Genomic DNA, 26,791 nt, shown 5'->3' on the forward strand with positions numbered 1-26,791 from the left:
TTGCTAATTTGAACTTTGTTTGTTTCCATAAAGCCAAACGCAGCCTCAGTCTTTGGAGCTCAGCAAGGCCGCCCAGACTCCCCGATAAGCCTTGGTTCACTGTTGACTGGAACGCTAACACAGATCACAGCTATGGATGACCTTTGATAAAAGGCAGTCTGTTCCACCCTTGTGTCAGTCAGCCTCCTCACAACAGAGGTTGGGACATTGTCCACAGACTGACCTACTGCGTTGTGTGTCCAAATGGACCTTTAACGTGTTTAGCTGTCATTCATACTGACGTGCGTCTGGCGCTCAACGTAGGGCCGCTGCAGGGCTGTTATGTCCTCAACGCACGTCTTGTTTATGAAAACGGTGCCTGGAGCGACGCTTTCTATTCATGAGTGGCCTGGCCCCTCATCAGACCCCTATGTCCTAAACACACTTACATAACAGATATGGTGTCAATATTTTGCTGTCGAGAATGGGGCACTATCTTTGCACAGGCCGCACAGACCACCGGCCAATCAGCTCTGTTTGTTTGATCAGCTTAAACTGTTTGTCCTTTGTTTTTCGTGGCAGCTGACTCCTGTCGGCTTGATAAGGGTTGTGCTCTCTCGCTCGCTCACTCCATATCTGTCTTGTTGTGCATGTTTTCCATAAGCCAAGAGTTGACGTGCCCTCTGCAACTGCAAGCCGTAGATCTTCTGAATCACAAAACTTCCAACAAAACACGTGTAGCATTCTAATATAGAGTTGTCTGTCTTATGTCTCCAAAAAAAAAACATTATGATTGAATTAAAGACATTTGCAAAAACACCCCACCCTTGTTGTGAACCAACATTCTCAACAATCCAGATTAATCCACTGTGTTTCCATTCTCAAACAAACCTGCTTCCCCTTGCTAGTTTTTTTACTGTAATATTTGTTTGTCTCATAATACATGTGGTCACAGACTCTAAAAGCTCAGTTCAAGTGCTGATCCTGAGGAACGAGGATGCATTTGTAATGATGTGCCAAGCTGCATCTGTCTGCTAATACTTTTCATGCTTGTTTTAGCACTGGGAACGTTGCAATGTATTCCTCATTACCCCTGTGTTAAGTGTAAACACAGACTGCCTGGTGAAAGGGGTGAGAGATCTAACATAAGTTTCTTTCACTTTTCTCTTTTTCTCTCTATTAATGTAGCCGAGGAACGCCTGTGAAAATATGCACGTTTCTTCCCCCCGTTTCGTATAATAGTGACCGGTATCGCCTTTCCCCCTCCACTTTGCTATCTGAAACCAATTACAGTAGATCCATTTGGGCTGAATCGTATTATCATAAGGATTGTGAAGCCCTTGGAATCATGTGTTTGTGTGCTTGTCTTCCGTGTGCGCTTCGTTGTACTGAATGTGCAAGTTTGTTTCTTTCTGTTCTTTTTTTTCCCCCTCCCCTCCTTAGAGATAGATATCAACATCAAATATGTTCCTGAGTGCCTTGTTATTTACGCTCCAGCCCGGGTTCTACTTGAGCTCCTAGCTCTGAGGAATGTGATGCATTGTGCTGTTTATACAATGTGTGCATTAATGGATGGCAGCCTGTGTTTCTTTTGCACAGCATCAAAACTTATAGGACTAAGAAAAGCAAAGCAAAGCATGCAGCTTCCAGTCGTCCAGCAAAACTTCAGTGGTTGCTTTGCTTTTGTTGAATCTGGAAAGCACCTAATATGCCTTTGTGTTGCATTCTGGGTATTTTCGCACAAGGGCGAATATCAGCTGTATAATTCAGTGTTGTCACTAATAAGGAATGTTTTTGCAGCATTACAGGACAAGGACAGATGAACAGTTCTGCTGGAAACATTAAAGGAATAGTTCAGCCAAAAAGTGAAAGTTCAGTCATCATTTACTCACCCTCCCTCTGTTATTCCAGTCATTTAGGACTTTCTTTCATTCATAGAATACAAAAGGGTCACTCTTCCATAAAATGAACATGAATGAGGACTGAGGCTTCAGAATGGCAAAAAAAATATCATTATAGTATCCCTGTGTGCTTTTTTCTTCTTTAATCAGTCAGGTGCAAAAATAATGCCATCTTATGGACTGTTTATCCTTGTGTTTGGATCATTGAGTTCAAGAACCAAGTCAGTACAATTCAAATGAATGGTATAGACTGGTTTTGTGAACAGATTCAATGAATCTGATTGATTTGTTTATGAATTGGCTGTCTTTTCAGTCTGTTTTTTTGCATAAAAAAATATATATAGAGAGAGTCGTTTGGAATACTTTTATGCATTGATGGTGCTTTTTGGTCTTCTGAAGCCATTTTTATGTAAAGAACGAACTGAAATTTCAGTGGATTCATAAACTGTTTAATCGGATTTATTGAATCTGTTCACAAAATTAGTCTAAATTATTCATTGAAATCCGATTTGTCAGATTCTGGAACTTTTATTGTCACTTTGCAGCTTACCAGTTTCCATTCACCTTTTTGATATGGAAAAAGTGGCCTAGAAGTCTTCAAAATTTTGTTTCAATGAAAACAGAATGTCACATGGGTTTGGAATAAGGCTGAGGGAGTAAATAATCCCACAATTGAAATTTTTGGGAGAACTAACTCTATAATATGCAAAATTGATCTGATTACATTCCCCCACCTTCCCAGTGTTCACGTTCATATTGGAAAAGCCATTAAGCTGCTCCGTCTGTGTGCTGTGGGATGTGCCACTCTCCTGACCTCTAACATGTATTGAATGACTTCTTTGACTTTGTCCTTTTATTCATCAGAGGACAGCGAGTCTGTATCGATCGAGGTGCAGATAAACATTTCCTCCTGTTAATTGTTGTGCTAAAGCCATTAGCCAACCCTAAAGTCACAGTCGCAATCACCGCTTGGATGGGCGTGAAATCTCCTGCAATTTACAATCTCATCCACGTGGTCCTACCGATAATGACTTGGTGAGGGTACTTATAAGTCACTTATGCATCCGAAAGTACCACGAAGACCATAACTAATCGATAAATGCATTGTTTAGATGGGGGGGCAGGGTGATTTCAAAAACTTCCTCCTCCAACTTGGTATACTACTAGATTAGTTTGCTAAACATAAAACCTTGTTTTTTTTCCCCCCCAAACATATCCCATTAGACAAGTATGCCCCATTCAAAGTCCAAGATCCGATTGTTGTCTGTTGGGTTCGTTCAAAGACAGAACAGGACAGGGAACTGATTTGAAGTAGTCCAGCCCTCGTCCACATCCTGGTGTCCCCTGAAGTATCAGACAACGGCTGTGTGTGTGTGCATCAGAGGAGACCGATCGATGCTGTTAGGACACAGCGCCACTGTGTTGTGTTTGTTTACCAGGAGCTCGGAGAGCCTGGCTTCTCACCGCACAGCCAGACAGACAGTGGCAGCTCCTTGCCCCGTCTCTTCATAATTGATCAGGGGGATGGCTGCCTTCCCAGCAGGTTAAGACGTGGCAACTTTTCCCCCATCTCTCTCTCTCCCTTTCTTCCTCACCTCTCTCTCTCTCCTTCCCTCCCCCTGTTTGCTCAGCATCTCAGTGTACTAGTTCAAACATTGTTCTCACCAGCTGGCAGAACAGTGCCATATGCACATCCTGTCAAGGCAGCTGTTGTCATGGATACTGGCAAGCACCAGGAAATAAAACAAGCCCTTGATTCTGCTGGAAGAAGTGTCACTCTTTATCTGAAGGAGGTTTTTTTTTTTTCTTCGCACCCCTCGACCTTCGCTCTCCTCTTCCATGAGAGATGAAACACCTGTGAAGTTATTGTGTTGTTTATATTGCTTTATTTATTTTGTTGCTTTCTCCTTGTGTCGGGGTGCTGAGGCCGTCTGTGGCAGTGTTCACAGAGTCGTTGTTCACTTCTGTCTACGGTCGACATGCAACTCCAGGAAGTCTGAAAAGAGTTGTTTTCCTTTGAAGGCATGTATCAGTATTCCTGTAGGTACATGAGGAACACTGTAAGGTACATCATTTCAACCTAACTGGCATCAGGCTTACACACACATTCTGTGTTTTAAAAAAATAAGTTTACATTTACTGCAGAAAAAGGAACTGATGGTTGCTTATGCAAAAGTTGGTGAGGGTGATTACTAGGGTATTTTAAGGTGGTTGCTAAGTTTTTCTGGGTGGTTATTAGGTGGTTACTTACTGGACCAAATCTAAAGAGTAACTATATGGTTATTTTGAGGTGTTGTCCGAGCACATAATGTGGTCATGTGGATGGCTAGGACATTTTTAGGTGGTTGCTTAGTGATTCAAGTTAATGAGCCCAGAGGATTTATTCATACATTGTAAATCTATATGATTTTTCTCAACTGTTTTCACCAGCATGCCGTAAAACATTAGTTTGATCCCCAATAAACATAAGTAATAGGTCTCATTCATGTATGTAGCATAAACAGGATGATTTACATTCTAAAGTTTAGAGTTAAAGATTTGAAACAAACCCCTAACACTAAGTATGAGCAATAGGGACGCTTGCCATAGCAAACTAATTTAATGACATTGGAGAAGTAGGTATCTGGAGTGATTTGGCAGAGAAGGGCCGGCATTACCCCTGTGCTCAGGGGCCCGGCTAATGCTCAGCTCCTTGTTAATTCACTCCTGAGGTAATCTGATGTTGATTTTGTCAACTTTAATTACAGCTTCTAGGAACACTTCACGTCGCCTACCTCTACTTCAAATTGATATTATGAATATGCAAATGGGTCAGTAATTTGCAGAGAAGTGGGTATTTCAGCTGAGCACACACTAGACAGGTCAATACCACTGACACTCTCTGTGTGTTTTTTTTCCCCCTTTCATGCTCTTCAGAGGTGCTAGACGAACTGTATTTATCTTTCATCACAGCTTTGTGGATCATGAAAAATGTATATCTGAGAGACGCTACATGGCTCATCAACAACAATGAATAGTGTAGTGGATGGAATCCGCCGGGTTGATGTCACCTTTTGCAGTGTTTGATATTTGAGTGTGCTGGAGTTGAAGAGGAGGAAGAAGGATGGGGAAAAAAACACTAATTTTGTTCTCTTTTTCTATTTTCTTTTCTTTGCAGGCCCTACAAGCAGCAAGGCAATTACTCCTACAGCAACCAGGCAGTGGCCTGAAATCTCCAAAGAACAACGACAAACAGCGTCCGTTGCAGGTGAGCAGTTCTTTGCTAATCTCTTAAGTCCATCCATAATACATGGCGCTCTGGAAAAGATTTCCTCTGTTCCAGCTACTCTGTTTGATTCGGCAATGTAATTCTGGAGCTGTCAGTAAAATTTCCTCCTGTCAGGCCTGCCCTTCTTCAAAAGAAACAAACAAAATACCTCACACCTGAAACCTTTCTGTTGTCTGCAGTTACATTACCTCCCCTCCTCTGTTGGGCAACCTTGAAATCTCTGCTGTGAAAAGTTATTGACATATTAAAAGGAATATTCCGGGTTCAGTACAAGCTCAATTGACAGCATTTGTTTCATAATGTTCATTAACACAAAAAATAATATTGACTCGTTCCTTGTTGTCTTTAAAAAAGCAAAAATCAAGGTTGCAGTGAGGCACTTACTATACTAACATTGTTAACGTTTTGTAGTGAAACAATGAGTTTAAAAATGTATGGATTGGGTCCCATTCTGCAAAGTCCTTTTTTGTGGTATTTAACATTAACAAAGAATAAAACGTTTTTGGAAACTTTCTATTGAATTATTTTCAATACACTGCTACAAAAACCAAATAGCAGCTCTTCCTGGCTTTTTGTAGCATTGCGTATTCTAACTAGCTGTCATTTGTACCCCTCCAAGATTATTGCCATTATTGATTCCAGCTGCGCCACATTGCTATTGTCAGTGATTTGGTAAAGGTCACAGCAGCATTGCATGTCGCATCGCCTATTACCAGACCTGTTTACTTACCCGCTGAGTGCTGATGTGTTATTTCTCTCACATCCCCACAATACAAACGTGCCGCCTCAAATTATGTAAACGCTTGACATCTACCAGGCTCTGTATTTTTAGGTTTAAATTAAGTGTGAGAGAGAGCGTGCCCTCCCTGCTAATAAGTGCTATCAGCTAGTGGTGGTTTACTTCATTAGTACCCCGTGCATTTAATTAAAGGAAAGGAAAATTGGCACTAACCCTCGTTGTTAATATTTTCACCGAGTTTAACAATGGCGACACCTTCTCCAAGAGTCACACCCTTGAGTATCTAATTATGCAGAAGTTAAAGATTTGGTGCCTTTCGCTTTTAATATATTCAGGCCGGTTTGAGCAAATAAGGCTTGGGATATTTGGTAAATCAAAGTTTTTTCCTTTTGTTTTCTTATTTTTCAGCTTCTGTGCAACGATATTAGTTGCAAAGCAATGCCTAGGTGGATGCACTTTCATGTATCTATTGTAGTTTCTCAGCCATCTGTACTCAGGGAATGGATTCCCGGCACACAGCGTGACTGCAAATTGCCCTGTGATACTTCATGAGAAAGCCGAGTGATATTGGATGAGGAAGGTCTGTGATAACTGGTAGCCCATGACTGAGCCCCTGACTCTAATAACACCAGAGGACAGTAAATATTGAATATTTACATTTGCTTATGCCATCCTTGCCTCATGTTAGCCATATGAATCAATATGAATCAGGGCTTGTTGAGGTCTGTCTTCAGGCTGTAGTTAATCAATGCTTTCAAACCTTTTCTTTATTAACTTATTTGGTGCTGTTTTAACTGTCTTAAAGGTCTAGTAATCCGTTTTCCCAAAAACAAAATTTAAAGGAATGTTTTATTTTCAGTTACCCAATTAAGCTCAATAAACAGCATGTTGATTACCATAAAAAAATGTATATTGACTTTTTTTCTTATGTGGTGAGGTACATACAATGGAAATGAATGGGGCCAATTTCTAAAAGCAGAAGTGTGAAGCTAATAATTTTGTAGAAGCAAATCTTCAGTTAAAACTGAATTATTTGTGTATTATTTGAGCTCTAAAGTCTAGAGCTCTAAATCATTTTTAAAGTTGTTTTAGGATTTATGGAGGTTCATTGTCATAGCAACTGTAAAATTGTAAAATTTGATATAATTTTACACGGGTGAGAAAGCAGATTTTCACATTAAAATCATGTTAACACACATATTGTTGGTGTCTTACTATATTGTTGGCCATACTATATTGAAACTAACTTTTACAGTTTGGGTCCATTCTCCTCCAATGGAATATTCCTTTAAATATATTTTTTCTTTGATCGCTACTCTTTTAAACACTTAAAAAAAAAACTCCGTTCAGATCATGTGCATGTACTTAAATGTGCCAAGTAACTAGCATTTTGAAAAATTACTTATTTACATAAAGTAAATGCCTGCTCGTTCCCTGACACTGATGTATCCGCCCCTTTTCCCTGTCCAGGAAAGGCAGGGAAAGTGATCCATAGATTATGGCGTATAAATTATTTACTGCATGTGCTTATAAGTGCTGGAGCTCTCGGTTTTAATTACTTGTATTAGTGTCTAAAGCCTGTCGGCTGACTAATTCTATCCAGCGCTTCATCTCGCGCTTTTGACGTGCTCAGAAGCCGCTTTTCCACATTTGCGTAATATGACAGGTCTATTATTACCCCGTAAGCCCAGAGGAGAAGTCAATAAACACCTATTTCTTTCCAGTAAATCCTTGTGCCTTCTCAATGCTGCTTGCAAGGATTTCCCAAGGCACACAACAGTCCTCTCGCGTCGTAGCGCCTCTCCCTCTGAGTGGCAATATCTCCTGTGTGTTTTATTCACTGACATTTAAAACACAAATAAAAGGCGAGAGGACGAAAGGGAAGGGGTATTACAGAAAGCTTGTGCAACTGGCAATTGTGTCTCCTGTCCTCCCAATCAGCCCTTCTGCCATTCTCCAACTATAGGCTACATGCTGGTTTGTTTGTTTGGCTCTGTGTGCCACCCAGGCGTCTCGTCCTGATGGCAGAATGGGCATTTAACAGTGTGATAACACATGTTAGCGATACTGAATACTGACGAAACAGCGGTTAGAAGCTAACAGGAGGATGCTGAACAAACTGAGGCACGTGGGTGTTGCAACGGGCTGTTGTGGTGATATAATACAGCTGTCTAGGTGTCAGGAAGGTGTTTAAAGAGGTAGAGTTGATCTCTGACCTTTTGGCGGTGTGGACTTAGAGAGCGATATCTCAGCATTAACAAGGTGAAACAACCAAACAAAGCAATTTAAGTTCACTAGCATGCAACTACGGTACACTCTACAGCGGAAGCGTTGGCAACAGAAACATATGGTCAATACTTTGACCTTTTCTTGTTCATTTTAAACCCAACACATTTTAATTTAACTTTTTTTTTACAATGACACATCATTCCGGAGGCTTCCTCGTTCCTGCGTTTGTGAAGGACATTTGTGAGCGGCTCGTTGCTCGTGTGCATTCCAAGATGGGAGTGAAGTAGCAGATAGCTCAACCCAATCACTTCCTGAGCAGTGAGCCATCCTCCAAGTGTCGCCGATTTAAAGGTCAGCAATGCACAGCTCATCTGAGCATCAGACTCCTGCGCCATGTTCCTTAAAATTCATCTACTCAGAACGCCAACTGGAACCGTGCACAAAGCCAGCAGAATTTATAAAAGGAAACTCGTGCCCTCATATTATCATTGATTTTTAACATCATTCACCCAACTGTAGAGTTGTGCACCATTCAGATGAGAATTTGGAATGCCTTTTAAATTCCATTTCAGTTGATTGGAAATTAATTTAAATGGAGGACACAAAAATAATGCAGAATTAGTACTTGAATGTAAGAAAGTAGAATTCAAATAAATTGTCATTCAAAGAAGTTAATAAAACTAACTCAACTAGTGTAATGCGGGGAGCAATGGGTGGCAGGTAAGATGTGGATCTAAGTGCAAGACTTTACATAAAAAGAAGACAGGAAAGAGAATATGTACTTCCAACAACTAACCAAATATAGGAAACACAAGGGATATACAGGCTATGTTGATGAGGGTAACAAGTAGGGCTGGGCGATATACAGTATCTAAAGATATGATCATGCGCATCTAGTCAGTAAATCTGTTTCCGAGATAGGCAATATCGTGTTCAGTATCGCCTTTGATGAATACGGAATATCGATTGTCAGTGATCTACGGATCTGTCTATTAAATGCCGCTACATGTAAAAACAGGTGATGGCGATTCATCGGTAATCAGAAAACTGAAAAAGCAAGTTTTGGCAAGAAAAACTTTGATTGTTAGCTTGATAAAATCTTTTTTGGACATTTTGGTAAAAGTTAAAAAAACCATTGAAGTTGGTTTATAGGCCTCATAGGTAGAAGGTTGTGTTTAGATTGCCGTGAAAGCACATCCTGTGGATTCCAATTAAAATCCCATTTCAGCTATCTGTGAGGTGTGATCAATACAATTCAAATTCAAACAAAGTTCGGCCACTCCAAAAAGATGAAGGAAGGAAAAACCTTTGGTAACCAGGAAAACATCCTACTTTACACCCAGTAACCCGAGCTAGTGGGCAGTGTGTGTAAATTACAAGGGATTCGGTTTACAGTGGCTCACATTGCAATGCAAAGGACGTTGAAGCATAACCCTTAGGCAAGAGCCAGTGGAATGGTGTGAGTGGGGGGAAATAGTGCCATGGCACTACTTTGATGTAGAAGCAACAACTGTACCTTCTGACAGAAGATGCATGAGAGTAATAAACCAGTTCCAGCAGCCCTTACACATGCAGTCTGATTACTCTGGCCAGAGTGTTAATTGGATCCTAACTGGCAGATCTGATACATGTAGCCCAGTGGTGGGAAGTCTTTCCAAGTGATGAACTATAATTCAGCGAGCTGCTTGAAGCTTGTAATTTACTGTGTGTCACTTGACGAGGAGAGCGATCCAACAGACTCCCTATTACCTGCGACATCACAAAGCTTTCAAGACAGCGAAGAGGAGGGGGGCTGATGTGGAGTGAGCATGAGACAGATTTCCCTGTAAATGCCACACGATGTGCCACCTCAGATATGGTAACGTACATATTTGAGGAAAACAAAGGAAGACAACTTTCAGACTTGAGTAGACTTCATTTTTATCTTAAGAACTCTTTAAGATCACATTTGGTGGATATTTTTTTTCTACAATAGCAGTCTTTTGGACCCCATTATGCATTTCAAAATCTTTTCTTTGAATGGTTTTGTAGCATGATCTCAACTATTCCTCATGTAGTTCCCTTTGGAAAGCACAGTAGGCTTAGCTTCCTGTAGTACACCTTTGATCCCTCCCTTCATTGACAAAAATGAAAGCGTGGTTATCTAAATCTATGTGGAAGGTCCATTGTATCCCTGTTATCATCATTTGAAGTGCATTACACTTCCCAAACTGTTTTGCTGAACTGTAAAATAAATTGATTTGGGTAAACATTCCTGTAATCTACTTAACTCCGATCCTAGGGAGCATCCGCATTGATCTTACAATCCAAACGATCACTGTGTGAGTGTCTAACCAAGGTAGAAAGGTCAGAATCTTTTCCGAAGTCCATTCCTTAAGAATGAGATACTGATAATTGGTGGAATAATAAGAGTCTGTTTCTTTCTTCCTACCTCTCTCTTTCTCCAACTAAAAAAGGACTTACCACTGGACTTACCACTGAACATGCTGTCCCTTTCTGCTAAAGTAATTGCCATTGCCATCACAACCCAAAGCTGTCATTAAGAACACTTCACCATATGCAAACCTTAAAGTGCAGGTCATATGATAATTTAAAGTATCCTAATATTGTGTTCTTTAAAGTGAAGTGACATTCAGCCAAGTATGGTGACCCATACTCAGAATTTGTGCTCTGCATTTAACCCATCTGAAATGCACACACACAGAGCAGTGAACACACACACACTGTGAGCACACACCCGGAGCAGTGGGCAGCCATTTATACTGGGGCGCCCGGGGAGCAGTTGGGGGTTCGATGCCTTGCTCAAGGGCACCTAAGTCATGGTATTGAAGGTGGAGAGAGAACTGTACATGCACTCCCCCCACCTACAATTCCTGCCGGCCCGGGACTCGAACTCACAACCTTTCGATTGGGAGTCCGACTCCCTAACCATTAGACCACGACTTCCCTCTACAACATATGGTATTTTACAACAGCTTTTAAAATGCATCTAAGGTCAGAAAACATTGTAATTTTCTCAGAATATACATTTAATATAGAGTCATTTGCCAGTGATTAGTAAATGATTCGTTCCAAGCCAATTTCAGTGCAACCCCGTTCCTTTCACAAGCCTACTCTGCTCTGATTGGCACAGAGAGGAGTCATTGAGCCAGTTATCCAGCACTACCATTGACAAAGCACCTTTACATAAAACAATAATATAGTGCTCCAATCCGTTGTTATAAAATACAAAAACACATTTGCAAGCGAATCGTGCCCACAGCTAAAGTTTAGCTGCTAAACTGTGAACACTTGGTGGATTCGTTAGTCGAGTGCTAATGTGACTAACTGATGAAACAATATAGTTTGTAAATCAAAATGTCTACTGTAATGTTTGAAGAAAGACAGACAAAGATGCTGTCTTAACTTTTAATCAGAACGCAGAACAGCTGTATCAGCCACCTATCTACAGTAACTCCTGCATTAACACTATAACTGCCGGTGCAGCAAAATAAACAGCAATTTCTCAATGATTATAAAGTCAGGTTGTGGTTTGGAGAGCTTGTTAGTCCAAATTAAGTTTTCAAGTTTTGAGAATTACATAAATATTGGAAAAGTTGCTGCTTAAGTTTTTATAATAGCAATTTGCATATACTCCAGAATGTTATGAAGAGTGATCAGATGAATTGCATAGTCCTTCTTTGTCATGAAAATTAACTTAATCCCAAAAAACCTTTCCTATGCATTTCATTGCTGTCATTAAAGGACCTGCTGAGATCATTTCAGTAATCGTCTTGTTAACTCAGGTGAGAATGTTGACGAGCACAAGGCTGGAGATCATTATGTCAGGCTGATTGGGTTAGAATGGCAGACTTGACATGTTAAAAGGAGGGTGATGCTTGAAATCATTGTTCTTCCATTGTTAACCATGGTGACCTGCAAAGAAACGCGTGCAGCCATCATTGCGTTGCATAAAAATGGCTTCACAGGCAAGGATATTGTGGCTACTAAGATTGCACCTAAATCAACAATTTATAGGATCATCAAGAACTTCAAGGAAAGAGGTTCAATTCTTGTAAAGAAGGCTTCAGGGCATCCAAGAAAGTCCAGCAAGCGCCAGGATCGTCTCCTAAAGAGGATTCAGCTGCGGGATCGGAGTGCCACCAGTGCAGAGCTTGCTCAGGAATGGCAGCAGGCAGGTGTAAGCGCATCTGCACGCACAGTGAGGCCAAGACTTTTGGAAGATGGCCTGGTGTCAAGAAGGGCAACAAAGAAGCCACTTCTCTCCAAAACAAACATCAGGGACAGATTGATCTTCTGCAGAAAGTATAGTGAATGGACTGCTGAGGACTGGGGCAAAGTCATATTCTCCGATGAAGCCCCTTTCCGATTGTTTCGGGCATCTGGAAAAAGGCTTGTCCGGGGAAGAAAAGGTGAGTGCTACCATCAGTCCTGTGTCATGCCAACAGTAAAGCATCCTGACACCATTCATGTGTGGGGTTGTTTCTCATCCAAGGGAGTGAGCTCACTCACAATTCTGCCCAAAAACACAGCCATGAATAAAGAATGGTACCAAAACACCCTGCAACAGCAACTTCTTCCAACAATCCAACAACAGTTTGGTGAAGAACAATGCATTTTCCAGCACGATGGAGCACCGTGCCATAAGGCAAAAGTGATAACTGAGTGGCTCGGGGACCAGAATGTTGAAATTTTGGGTCCATGGCCTGGAAACTCCCCAGATCTTAATCCCATTGAGAACTTGTGGTCAATCCTCAAGAGGCGGGTGGACAAACAAAAACCCACTAATTCTGACAAACTCCAAGAAGTGATTATGAAAGAATGGGTTGCTATATATATATATATATATATATGCTATATATATATAATGTGTGTGTGTGTGTGTGTTTATGTATATATATGTATGTATATGTATATTTAACATTCATTTAGCCGACGCTTTTATCCAAAGCGACTTGCAAATGAGGACAGTGGAAGCAATCAAAAACAACAAAAGAGCAATGATATATAAGTGCTATAACAAGTCTCAGCTAGGTTAACACAGTACATGTAGCATGGGCTTTTAAATAATATAATAAATAAAAAGAAAACAGATAGAATAAAAAAAGACAATAGAGCAAGCTAGTGTTAGAGGTCTTTACACAAACACCAACACACATTTGATTATTTTATTTGGAATGACAAATACTAATTAGAACAACAGCATCCAAATATTCACAAAGAGCCTATTATGTTTCACCTGACAATAAAGACAATGCAAGTTGCAACCACATTCAAAGAGTAGGCTATGGATAAAGGTGACATCGTCTTCTCCAAACATGCAGACTGCCTATGATTGCTGACACAGAACAATATCTGGCTGTTTGCTTAGAGGTCTTTTTACTCAGTCCAGCAATCTGCAAGCCTCTGACACATAATCTGTGCACATGTCCCAAGCTACCAAAAATAAGAATAATCAGTTTGATCCTGTAACCACACACTGCCAAAGCATTTGTTAATGACTGATACTTTAACATTTTCTCAGAAAAGCACAAATCCATGTAAAGATCAAAACAACAGCCCACTTCCAGGATCAGAATGTTCTTAGAAAGTTCATTGATGACTACGATGTCTGGAGTGTTTGGGTATTCCCTGAGAACACTTCTAAGAGAGCTTATATTATTATCATTCAAGTTTAAAAACCAGCTAAATTTAACAGTTTTGTTTGTATGTATTGCACTTTGTCCAGATACTTTGCGCAGTTCTTGAGCCGTTATGTTTACGATGCGATCATGACGCGCGATGTAAAGTCCTTTAAACGCGGGGCATCCATTCAGTATATGCGCTGTGGATTCCATTATCTTATCGCTCCGGCTATTCAACCTCTCACTGGTTCCAGTGTGATGGATAGATGCCTCAGCATACACATTAGGATCCATAATCTGCCCCTGACTGATATTCACCTGCTCCCCGCCAGTATGTGTCCAGTTCAGCTGTATGTTGTTATTGCTGCACAAATCATTCAGATCGGGCCAATCCGAACGTACTCCGAATCCCGTAGCTCTGGTATCCAGCTTTCCGCTAGGTTTCTTCCGGAAACCGAGGAAACCTGGTTCTCCGTCTGCAGCATAGGGGACCTTACGTTTGCTCAGATCCAGCAACAGTGAGCCCCGGGCAACTTCACGAACTGTAGGGTCATCGTTATTCAACATATGCAGTAGATGCTTTACTCTAGTCGCTGTATAAATCCACTCAATGTTAGGGATCCCCAGTCCCCCTTCGGATTTATTCATAAAGAGAATACTTCTTGTTGTGTGTGTGTTAAGACTTAACCATTTTCTTACCAGCTGCACGGTCTTATTGTTCAGCTCCGTAAGATATTTTTTAGCAATGTGGACATTAGCAAACAGATGATGAATCTTGGAAAGAGCTATATCTCGAACGGCCTGGAGTTTCATACAGGTCGGTAGAGGACACTGATCTATCAAGTCTAGTCTGCTGGAGTATTCTTTGCAGATATCACTGACTTGCTCGTGCCATTCTCCTGCCACATTAAACATATGTCCTAAATAATTGTATGATTCGTGTCTTGAATAAACTCTAATTGTGCTTCCAGCCATTATGAATGATGGAGGCTGATCAATCTTTGCCTTATACCATCTATTACCCCCGCTGCGTCGTTCGTAGAACACCGCACATTTACTATTCTTAACCTCGAGTCCAGACCATTGCAGAAAGCAGTCGGTGTATGACAGCATGTTGGTAATGACGTTCTCCTCTCTTGATACTATGAGGACATCATCGGCAAAAGCCTGAACTGGGTTTGGAGATGTAATACCAGGCGGGGCAAGGAGACATAGCCATTTCAGCCAGTGGTTTAAGGCCAGTATGAAGTTCACAGCGCTCCAGGGACATCCCGTCTTAATCCCAACTTCAAGTTTAATCGGTTTCGTTAGTTGATGTCCGCAAATCACTTGTAAAAAGGAATTGTCATATACATTCTTGACTATATGTATGTACTGTTCCGGCAGTTTTATTTCCTCAAGGGAATGAAGCATTACGCTATGTGGTAAAGAGCCAAACGCGTCTCGAAAATCGAGAAATACCGCATAGAAACGGGAGGATTCATGTTTAAAATCATCGATGGCAGTCTTCAAACAGAATACATGCTCATTCATTCCCTGCCTCTCTATGTATACTTTTTGTTTTGTTGACAATGTTCCTGATTCCACCAGCCAGGGTAAAATTCGGCATAAAACACACTTCATAAATACCTTGTATATAGTGGGGAGCAGTGATATATCTCTCCAGGTGGAGGGATCTTCTGGAATGTTATTCTTTTTGGGGATCCTATATATAATAGCTCCCTTCCAAGAATTGGGAACTTTCCGGTTAATTAAACAGACATTAAAAATCTGAGTTAATGTCATTATTGAAAATAGTTTTGTTGCCTTGAGCACTTCATAAGTCACACCATCTGCACCACATGCTTTGTTGTTCGGGAGACTACAAAGCACGCTTGAGATCTCCTCTGCAGTGAAGTCCGAAGTAACGGGGGCATCTTTCGGGTCCTCCAGGTCGAGAGCGCCACACCACGGAGGACTGCCCATCTGTTGGTGTGACTGTGCTGGTTGACATTTCGCAGCATAATACTCATAAACTTTATTCATATCATTTATCGCAGGAGGGGGGTCTGGGTAAGTGCTTTTGTTTAGAATTATATCTATTGCCTTACTCCTACGGTGTTCCCAAAGATAGGCTAGTTCGTTTCCGCTTATCACTCTGGGTTCTCTCATACTGTTGGAATTTGTCGCTTTGTTGAGCGCCGGCTGGATGGTTTCCCGTACGAAGCGCAGCTGCTGATTTATCCATTCAGTGCGCATCTCTGAGTCGGGCCTCGGTGAGAGTGCTTTACAGAGGGGGAATTTCCGAAGGATTCTTACGGTGTATTTTAGCAAAGGTATTCCTAATGGTCTCCCATCTCTGTGAGTTGCTGTATAAGATCCATTTCTGTAGTATACTCCAGATAAGATGGTTATAAGTTTAGTCCAGTAACGCGGATTAGTTCCAGTGAATTGTATTGTTTGTCTGTCATTAATTAGTTTAACATCCAGGGTTTTCCTGAACTCTCTCTCCTGTGCCTGAAAGCACATCCACTCTTGGTCAGAAAGTGGGCGATTGTACTGTTCGAAGTTTGCCCAGGTGGTATACAAATGTTTACTTTCAGGACAAACATTTGTCGGGTCATGGATTCGCCATCCGATGTTTTGGATTTTACCGCTTTTTAAAGCAGCTTTGTATGTAAACTTCAAGGTTGAAACCAAGCACATTGCGATTAGTCCTGATAATAACATAACTGGCTCTTTTCTGCGTTTTCGCCGGCAGCTACGACGGGTGTAGATGTTACATTTTTAGTGCAGCGGAACCGCGTGTGAACCTGCCGCCGCCATGACAGACACACACACACACACACACACACATTGTATAATAAATTAAAAGAAAATAGAGTACAAAAAAGATTAGAAAGGTAGTTAGATTTTTTTAAGAATCGAATTAGAAGAGTGTAAAAGTTAGAGGGTCAAATAATATATATATATATATATATATATATATATATATATAATAATTTATTTGACCCTCTAACTTTATTTATATATATATATATTGATATTTTTTATTTGAGAATCGATACAGTATCCCCAGACAAAATATTGCAATATTCACATGTATCAATATTTTTTTACACCTCTAGTTGTTGGAATTACACCAATGGGACATTTGATGTGTTTTCAGGTACTGCAAGAAGGGTCAAGTCTTGCGTTTTTCGTTCTTATGATGTGGAGTTGACCGGCGAGACCCGTTTTGGCATAGCGAGAGCCCTTTGAGAGATTTGCCCATTCTTCAGGAGGACCACTGATGTTTTCTCATCACTGGCCAATTTAAAGCTATTTGTTCTACTCTCTCTCAGGTGCTGAGCCTTGTGGCGCTAAAGAGCAGGTCAATGGAGATCATCTTGCATTTGTAGTTTTCCAATAGAAATCAAAGCTTCATGGATTGCCATATTTGGACGTGCTTGTTGTTTAAAAGGAGAGTGAAAAGAAAATGTTAGTTGATGGTCTGTAAGTAAATTTTCTCACAGCACAAGTGCTTCAAGTGCAGATGATTGAAGTTGATGCTTTGATTTGTGAAGAATGCCATTATCTGTGAAGTTTTCTAGCACTTGTTTGGTTGCATCATTGCCTTTCACAGTCATATTCTTCATCTGGTATCCTGCGAGGGAAAAGACAGATTGTCTGACTGTTTACAGCTCGACCCTTTGGGAAACGCTCATTAATAATGCCCTGTCTTGGTGAAATCATTTTGGGGAGAAGCAATTCAGCCTCTGTTCCTTTCAATTCACTCAGCTTGTCAATCATCACCCCCCGCAGTATCCCGCGAAATGGAGGTGTTATATTCCACCAATTATCATGTCATATACTCGAAAATGTAAATGAACATGTGTGTAAAATTTAATTTATGGGTTGTCAGTGAAGAATAAGAACCAGGAGAGCAATTACTTATCTGCTTTCATCTTTCAAGCTCTGATACATCATGCAGAAAATGCTGGCATTAAATGCTGGAATTAGCATTATACACGACTTGGAAGTGAGTAGTCCGAAACTTCAACTTTATTGTCTTTTTTTTTTTTTTTTGGAAAAGAGATGAAATGAAGATGCGTATTATCCGTCGATCTGCTAAAAATCAAATGAAAGGCTGAATGGAATATCCTGATTTCATTTCATTTCTCATTGCCTTGAAAATTGGAAAATTTGAGGTGAAAATAAAACATCAGATTACACACAGTCAGCTATGGTCGATAAATAAACTTAACGAATTGTTTTGAAATGTACATGTTTATTGTATTCACCGCAGCATGGTGTAGGTGAGGTTATCATTCGTTATTCAGTCCGTATCTCATTTAAATATACAAATAATGGGCGTAATGAGAACATCTCCTCTTATATTTTCATACTTTGGTCTTTATATTGTGATTTAGGCTGGCACAGAACCCTGGCTGAACCTGGGGTAATTACACATCACAAATGTGTCTTAAGGTTTAATAACATTGAAGGTGTAAGCATACATTTGCATAATTACATTCAGCTGTTTAATTTGTGACTTTGTTGCTTTGTTCCTTTGGGGTTTTTTTTCTTCCGATACCTCCTCCCTCATCACAACTTTTCTCCCCAAAGAGAGACAGGCAGAAAGAAAGAGTGTATTTGTGTGCGTGCTTCCCTCCATGCTGGTGCTCATTGAGTTTTGGGGGCAGTCTAATGAAGAATGGTGCTTGGATTTGTTTGAATATGAATATGAGTGGGGATGGAGTGTGACCTTCAGCTCCGCTACTCAGTTCATCAGGATTAGTCAAGCTCGGCGCTCAGGAGCACTAATGCATAATGACTTCTAAAATGAAAAATGTGTAGTGACCATGCAAATGTCTCTGCTAATCAAAGAGGGGAACCTGAGCTGGGCCGAGCCAGGAGACTAAAACAAGGACGTGTCAAGGCCCTGAGAGCTCAGACGTACGGAAAGCAATCAAGCAGTCTTGATTAGCCGACGCGAGGAGTCGCTCAGACCCCTCTTGACGTCTAATGGAGCCTCGCGTCTTTTTCTGGAGCTCAGACACCACAACAATAGAGATGTTTACCTGTCATGACTCCAAAGGATCTTTTGCCTTGATGATCGACAGCATCTTTCGAAACTGTTCTGTTGGACGAAGCAACATTCAGCATGCTTCATAAAGTACAAAGAATGCCCTGAAGAGTCAGCTGTAGACAGGTGTAGCGTCCAGGAAAAAAGAAGAGAAAAAATGGTTTGTCTTTCTCAAAATGCATTTGTCTGGCAATTATTTTTATTCTGTTAATTGTGCAGTTTTAGACACGAGTGAAGAATCAAGCCAAATTGATGTAAATGTTGCATGTTTCCAGAAATTCCACTTGCTTTATTTCAATGCTGGGCTGCAACAATATTTTCTTTTTGTTTTGTTTTGTTTTTTTTTACCGAAAAAGTTCTCTCGCACAGTTTGACAGCTGGTATTTTAATGATTCTTATCATTTAAAAAATGACATGAATTTTTAAAAATGACATCTCGTGGAAGACTTGTGCCTCTGGCTGCTTTCTTCCAAGCGTGCAACTTGGAAACTTCAATGCACAGCGAGAGGCAACTGGTAATTCCCCTCACCTCTGTAAAACAGAATACTTCACAGCAGCTCAGCTTCAATCAGGAGTTTCTCACAGACTTTTCAAAGCTTCATACCCTCAGCAGCCTGAATCCATGCTGCTTACTCTTAGCTGCTCCTAAACAGGCCATGTGTCCGCTTATGACCCGCTTATGAGTCGGCTCTGGAGATGTGCGTCTTACTACCTGCCTTGTGCGGTGTAGAACTAGAAATTGCCTGAGGGAGTTGAAGGGTTCAGCTAATTAAGGTCCTCCACTATTTAAAGCGCAGTGCTTTTCCCATTGGGAGTGGCTGACGGAAAATATATAAGAAAGTACACATCCACTGCCAAATGATTACATATACTGCACTCGCACCATTTCCAGAGAGTTCGAGAAGCACATGATTTTACAGTTGAAGAGTTTTCATGAGAAATGGTTAATGTGTCATTCTCTCCATCTCCGTCTCTCTTAGGTGCCAGTGTCTGTGGCAATGATGAGTCCACAGGTGATCACACCCCAACAGATGCAGCAAATCCTTCAACAGCAGGTGCTGTCCCCCCAACAGCTCCAAGCCCTCCTACAACAACAACAAGCAGTCATGCTTCAGCAGGTGAACACACATAAACACCTTCTTACTCACTGTCCCATATGCAGTCATGTTTTGAAATGATAGCATACAGATCCTCTCATCTGTCCTTGACATACTTAGATCAGAGAAACAAATAAAGTAGTTGTTTTCAATGGGGATGTCATTTGGGGATAAATGTAGCACAGAAACAATAAAGTCAAATAGAGTTAGCTGTACCTGAACATCAACAATTTGGAAAAATCACAAGCTTGATTTCACATGTTGTTTGGTTCATTAATGTAGATTAATTGCGTTTTTATTGTTGCAGCAATGGCTGATATAGTGAGCTTTAGCATAAATTAGGATTCTCTTATGCATTCTTCACTCCTCCTTTAACAGGTTTTCTTTTTTTATCATAATGGAGTAGTTTGACGATTTAGCAAGTTTGTTAAACTCTCAACATGTTAGCTAAAGTAGCTATAATAACCGTTAGACATTTGTAGATGCCATGTTTGTTTGTTTTTTGGACTTTTGTGACTATGGGCCCTATCACACTCCCGGCACAATGCGACGCAAGACGCAGCGCAAGGGTGTTTGCTAGTTTCAGTCCGATGCCATTTGCATTTTCCCGTCCAGCGCCACGCCGTTTAATTAGCAAATGTATTTGCACCCATTTGTGCACCCATGGGCGTGCTGGTCTAAAAAAAGAGTTGTGTTCAGGTGCATTGCTGGCCCATTGCTTTTTTAAGGAGCTGAAAATGGACTGCGCCATAGACCAACTCAAACCTAGTCAAAAGTCAGTGGCGCATTATTTTTGTTATTTAAAGAGCACGTTGGTAGAAAATGCACCTCTAGGCGGGTCCACAGTGCGCGTTGACTTTGCTTTTTACACACAGGGATGCGCATCACACAAACATGCCAAATATTAAAAACAAAAGGATTACAGTGTAAAATAATATTATTGTGTAGGCTACATAAATATAAAAATGTAATGATGGATAGTCATTGCGTGTATTAGAATTAGTCTACCTATTTGCAATTCAGCCTATTACTACTTATAATGATGAATGAAATTGGATAATTAATTGAACAATCGTACCAATACACACACATATATATTAACTGACTCATCGGATGGAGCTTTGGTGGATTCCTGCTTGTCCCGTTGATGATGTGCTCAGGTGCTTTAACTTCGCACACGAGCAGATCGGTTTCTTCGCTTGAGAAGCGTTCAGCTTTTCTGCCAACAAATTCCGCCATGTAAATAGCGATCTGCCCTGGCGTGAGCGCATCTCGCCCTGGAATGGAATGGGAGATGACACTCTGATTGGTTTATTGAACGTTACGACCATTACTTAAGAGAATAGGGACAACCCATTCCAACCCAGTCCATGGACTGTTTTTCCGTTGTTAAAATAGCAAAAGTGGATTTGGACACACCCTGAGTGCACCTGCTCCATGCGCTATACATTTTGCGTTTAGATCATTAAAATAGGGCCCTATTAACCATCCTACAGTACACCAATAGTTTGCAGGCTATTTAATGTGCAGCTGATCGAGCTGCGATACCAGATAGCCGACCAGCTAATTTAGCTAAAACCCATCTTGGAAAGGCTGGGAGACCATCTTTAACGAGCTAAGAGGAAAAATAGCTCAAACTTTGATTGTCTGTATGGGCACCACGTCTTATTGTAGCATGTGAACTAGACCATGTCTCTGACAATAGTAGATTATATCTTCAAAAGTGATTTTAAAATCTCTCAGAGTGAGCTCTTCATTAAAAACATCTCCATTAACTCAGGCTTGATTATAATTAGGTCTGTATAAACGTGATGAGTGTCTTGTGCTGAAGACGTCTCCCGCTGAACGAGACGGGAGAGCTTGGCTCCTGTATTGCAACGATGAGCTACTGAGGACAGCACTCTGAGAAGAAGAGAAGTGTGCTAAATGCATTAATTCACAATGATGAATCCTCTCCTTTGAGTGCATCACATTCATTTCAGAATTTCACTGCCTGTCAAGGCATCAGATAGGAAAAATATGTAGGCAGTAAGATTAATTGTTCCTCCAGCGGTAATGTGCAGCCGCATAAAAGTCCATATGGCGACGCATGATGAGGGGAAGTGCTGGTCTCTTTGTCCCGACCGGAGAGAGATGTTATTTATGATGTGACATGCAGAAGCACATCCAGGCATGTCGTGCGGCCTCAGGAGCCCAGAGTCGGCTACGAATCTGTTTGTTTCTGTTGTAGCTCTGCTTTGAGGTACAGTCACACTTATGTGGGAAAAGGGAAATAGGCCAAAGTAATAGATACATTTTCAAGCCATATACAACAGGCGCTTTGTTTTGTCACAGATGTAGCCTAGTGGTTACTACATTTATTCCAAGCCGTTTAAAACAACTACTTTCTTTTGTCGCAACTTTAGCACAGCATTTAGCATGTTTGCTCTAAGAGTGTTTGCAATGATTGCATTTGCTCCTAGTGGTTATTGCAAATGCTCTTATGACTTGATAGGAAGAAGAAACCAGCACAAAGTAACCTACTATGAAATATTTGAGCCCTTTAACAATTATTTTATTATCTGTTATAAACTAGCCTAGATGTTAGCACATTTGTTTTAAGTGTAGACACTTTTGTATGGTTTGTTTCGTTCCACACATTGTAATTGTGCATGTCCATGTCTTTCCACAGCAACACCTGCAAGAGTTTTATAAGAAACAACAGGAGCAACTCCATCTGCAGCTTTTGCAGCAACAGCATCCAGGAAAACAAGCGAAAGAGGTACGATAAACACACCAGTACACACATGTAAGAAGCAAAGTGATGGTTTCTCTTGCGTTCGCCAACCACAAGCGACTTTTAAATCAGTCTGTGCTATCATTACAAGAGGGTACGCTCCTTTACCACATAGGAAAATTTTTCTGAATGCTACTGAATGATGTAAAGCACTAAAATTAGGCAGACAAGTGTCTCAACTCCATCCTTGTTGGCATTTCAGAGTTACGCTGACGTTAAAATGCCCATTTTAGCGTACCGCTCAGGGTCTGTTCATTAATGAACCACTGCAGCGGGTTTGGGCCGACGAGCAGAAAAGTTTGACCGCAGCGAGCTCATAAATCAAACTGACAGTCAGACCGTGGATCCATCTGGCAGAGACAGAACGAGACTGAAAGGGGTTGCTGACATGCAGGAGCAGGCATCAAAAAGCAAAGTGCGCCAAAGAGAGGGTCAGCAATCCAAACAAAACGTGCGGAAGCAGTTAAATTGATTAGCTAGGTATCGTGGATGGGGAAAAATCCCCCGCCCCTAGCAGTCTCTTCAACTAGCACCTTCTACCATTGTCTCTCCTTAAGCAAGCCATTATGCAGGGCCTACAGAAAGCAGGGCTGACCTCCCGAAGGCTTTGTTTCTGTTTGGATTTGCGAAATAGATTTTTTTTCAGGCCCCGGCATCAAATATGGAATAGAAATTGCTCCCTTATTTCTCACGAGACAGCGGGGCCAATCCGCACGGCTCACTCCATTATGCAGTCTGTTTTCCAGTGAGTGCATCACGTTTTGCCTCTTTTTCTATCTCTCTCATCCCTAAACTAAAGGAGTGAGGTCTTCCTCACCGGTCTTGACTGAAGGTCTTTCTGCGGAGTCTGTTCAGTCTTACCGCTAGGGTAATTCCAAGCAAAAATTGGAAGTTTAACTTCCCTCCTGTAATGGGGGTCTTTGCTTTCTTGTCACTGAGTAGGTTGTAATGTATTCTGACAGGAGAAGAGGAAAGGGAAAGAGGACAGGAGAGAGAGAGAGCTCAAGCTAACAGGGTCTCAGCAGAAACTAGATCTCAGTTTGCTAATGGACCTCTGGAGACTTTGTCCACAGAAGCAAACTTCAGTCATTTTTAAAGCAGACCTCCTTAAAAACAGCTAATAAATTGAGTCTGCACTACATGGAAATGCAACTACAACACCACTTTACACATGCCAAATTATACAAACATTGAGCCTTATTCATGAATCACTAACAGAATGAATTTGCATAGATGACAATTTATGTAAAAATGTTATTACAAACTAGTATGACACAAAATGGCCATATTATGTGGCAGTTTATGCAAAATGTTCATAGCTGATGCTTCAAGAATGAGAAAAAATGTTTAGTAAAATACTATGATTTTCATTTTAATTTTATTTTTTTAAGTGTTTTGTTTTTAGTTTTTTTTTGTCATCTATAATATGATTATCAAGTTTAAATCAGCAAGAATTTATGCAAGAACTGTTTAATGAGTTTTACATGGGTGTTTTGTTCACTCTGATTTTGCGAGAAAAAAAAATTGTTTGCATTTTTCAGAACATTAACGTTTACCTGATTTTATAGATTTATTTTTACCAATGGAAGGATTTCAAGCATAGTTGCTGTGCTTTGATAACTGAAGTGCTGCATCAAACAATGCTGTGGTTTGCCGCCGCTGCTGCTGTTGTTGTTGTTGTTGTTTTTGTTGTTGTCTTTGCCAGCTTATGTAAGAAGCTCGACTGGCAGTAAACAGGGCTCAGAGGGGATGGGGGGGGTGGGTGCTGTAAATCTCTCTCAGCTTCCCTCCCTCCATCACCCCCTCCCTGTGGCACCATAAGCTGTTATGGACCATTAGAAATGCAAGACAATTAACTGTCAATGGCAGAAGGAGGGGGCTCCACACGCTCTCCCACATCTCACACACAGTTTTCAGTCAACGCATGCAGGCGAAACGATCAGAACAAGATGCCTAGGTTTCACTTGGGCCACATGAATAACCAAACATACTTTCTCGTCCATGTGCGATTAGTGTTTTGCATGTATATGCTCACTCACTCTTTCTCTCTCTCACTATAGCAACAGCAACAGCAGCAGCAGCAGCAGCAGTTGGCGGCACAGCAGTTGGTGTTTCAGCAGCAGCTCTTGCAAATGCAGCAACTGCAGCAGCAGCAGCACCTGCTCAACATGCAGAGGCAGGGCCTCCTCTCTCTGCCCCCTGGCCCGGGACAGCCCACCCTCCCCGGACAGACTCTGCCGCCAGGTAAAGTCCTCACGTGATTATCTGAGAGTGTGCGTGTGTGGCTGCATCCTCTTTTAAACCCCCCCTTTTTTTCCTAGTTCTCCTTCTCTCTTGCCTGTGTCTGTGTGCTTGTTGTTTTCCTCTCTCCCCCCTCTCTCTCTCTCTCTCTCTCTCTCTCTCTCTCTCACTCTCTCTCCCTCCCCTCCTTGCCTGTTGTTGTTGTTTACGGACTCACAGTGCGAGCTCAGAGCTCTGAGGAAGACGAGCTGTTGCCATTTGCTTTTTTCCTGGAACAAGCACCTGGTGCTACTGTGTTTATCGAAATGGAGCTGGATGACAATAGTTTGAAACTGGCTCTTTATTGGAGTATAGCTGGGGCTACAAAAAGCGGAATATATTCGTTTTATCATCCAAGGGATTATACAATGATTTGATTCTGCACAGAGAGGCTTGTTTGTGAATGCATAATCATGTGCAGATGAATTCCTGGTTGCTTTGCACCTTCGGATACCACGGAAACGAAGCAAGGGATGAGCGTCCAGGTCGATCTCGCACCAGTTTACCTCCAGATGCTTAAGTGTGATGCTCAAGTTTCGCTACAGAGCAGAACAGGTTTACCTACCTTGTTAGAAAAGGGTAGACAGGAGCTCATAATGGAAGTTTCGTGAATGATTTTGTCTGTAAACCTGTTTGTGACTTTCTTACAGCTGGTCTTAGCCCCGCTGAACTCCAGCAACTTTGGAAAGACGTCACTGGTAGCCACACCATGGAGGACAATGGGCTGAAACATAGTGGCCTGGACCTGAGCACCACCAACAACTCGTCCACTACCTCCACCAGCAACCCCAAAGCTTCTCCGCCCATCACTCATCATGGCATCTCCAACGGCCAGTCCCCGGTCCTCAACCACCGGAGAGAGAGGTACTCTAACACACACACATGCATGCTAAAGGTAATCTGAAGGGCACTGGTTTATTCTTCCACTCACCCGATCACCATTGGGTTCTTGACATCCGGCTGGATTGGCCAAGTAAAGTCACGTTAGGTAAAAGGGTCTTCTCTGTTTCACTCACATGCAAACTCGGAGTCCCTTTTCAGACATATTCGATCACAAACCACCTAATAAAGGGTCCTGTGTGCACATTAACATAAAGACATGTTAACAAACACAAACCAAACAGCTGTTTAAACTACTTTTCATGTGCGACAAAAAAGCAACAAAAAAAAAGAACAGTTTGTGTTTGTCCCCATTTGCAAAAGGAAAATGCTCCTTCCTGCAGGGAGAGGGCTGTGTGTATTTGTTTGTTTGTGCGTCAATAGTTTATTAATGTCTGGATAACAGTTGAAATTAGATGAAACCTCCCTTGAGACAGCGCGTTATTGAACGCAACGCCTTCCGGTATATCAAACGCATGGAGGTGCAACTTTCAGTGGCAGGAACACACAGCTCACCTCACTGTACATTAAGTATTTAATACGTTGCTTTTCTTTTGAAATTGCTTTGCTGGCGTGCCTTGTCATGTAAATGAAATACACTTTGCCAGTGTGGCATTTACTGAACGTTTATACGTGTGTTTATATTCTCCATGGCTGCTTTAAGGCATAGATTCGCATATTTCTACATGTATTATTCAGTCTGTAGCGGCCATATGTTAGTACATAGCAACAGCTGTTGACTTCACTGGGGGAGGATGTGTTGTGTAATAGGTTTTATGTATGTAGCGACTTCACAGAACGCCCTTTCTTGAGAGTGATATCTTTAGAGGCAGAGAAGGAAAAGGAAAGACAGAGGGAGAGAGACGGAAATAATTTTAAGCAATAGGTTACACTCTTTTCTCGTGTGTTGGCAGAGTCTCTCGGGCCCACGGTCGTTCATAATCATGGGAGTGTGTTGTGTTGTCAGAGCCA

The 26,791-nt window shown here is 41.4% G+C and overlaps 1 protein-coding gene across 4 annotated transcripts in view; it reads left to right on the top strand.

Annotated features, from left to right (window-relative positions):
- Positions 1-26,791, top strand: part of LOC132098737 (forkhead box protein P2-like) — a 107,008-nt gene that overhangs the window by 56,433 nt on the left and 23,784 nt on the right. For 3 of the 4 annotated variants that reach the window (XM_059504889.1, XM_059504888.1, XM_059504891.1), the window contains 5 exons: positions 5,038-5,127; positions 19,768-19,905; positions 22,556-22,645; positions 24,721-24,904; positions 25,591-25,804. In XM_059504889.1, the coding sequence (XP_059360872.1) occupies positions 5,038-5,127; positions 19,768-19,905; positions 22,556-22,645; positions 24,721-24,904; positions 25,591-25,804 (716 nt within the window). The remainder of the gene's footprint in view (positions 1-5,037; positions 5,128-19,767; positions 19,906-22,555; positions 22,646-24,720; positions 24,905-25,590; positions 25,805-26,791) is intronic. The other variant, XM_059504890.1, reaches the window with a different exon arrangement.

The sequence above is a fragment of the Carassius carassius genome, chromosome 22 (genome assembly GCF_963082965.1).
Source record: "Carassius carassius chromosome 22, fCarCar2.1, whole genome shotgun sequence".
NCBI classification, from domain to species: Eukaryota; Metazoa; Chordata; class Actinopteri; order Cypriniformes; family Cyprinidae; genus Carassius; species Carassius carassius.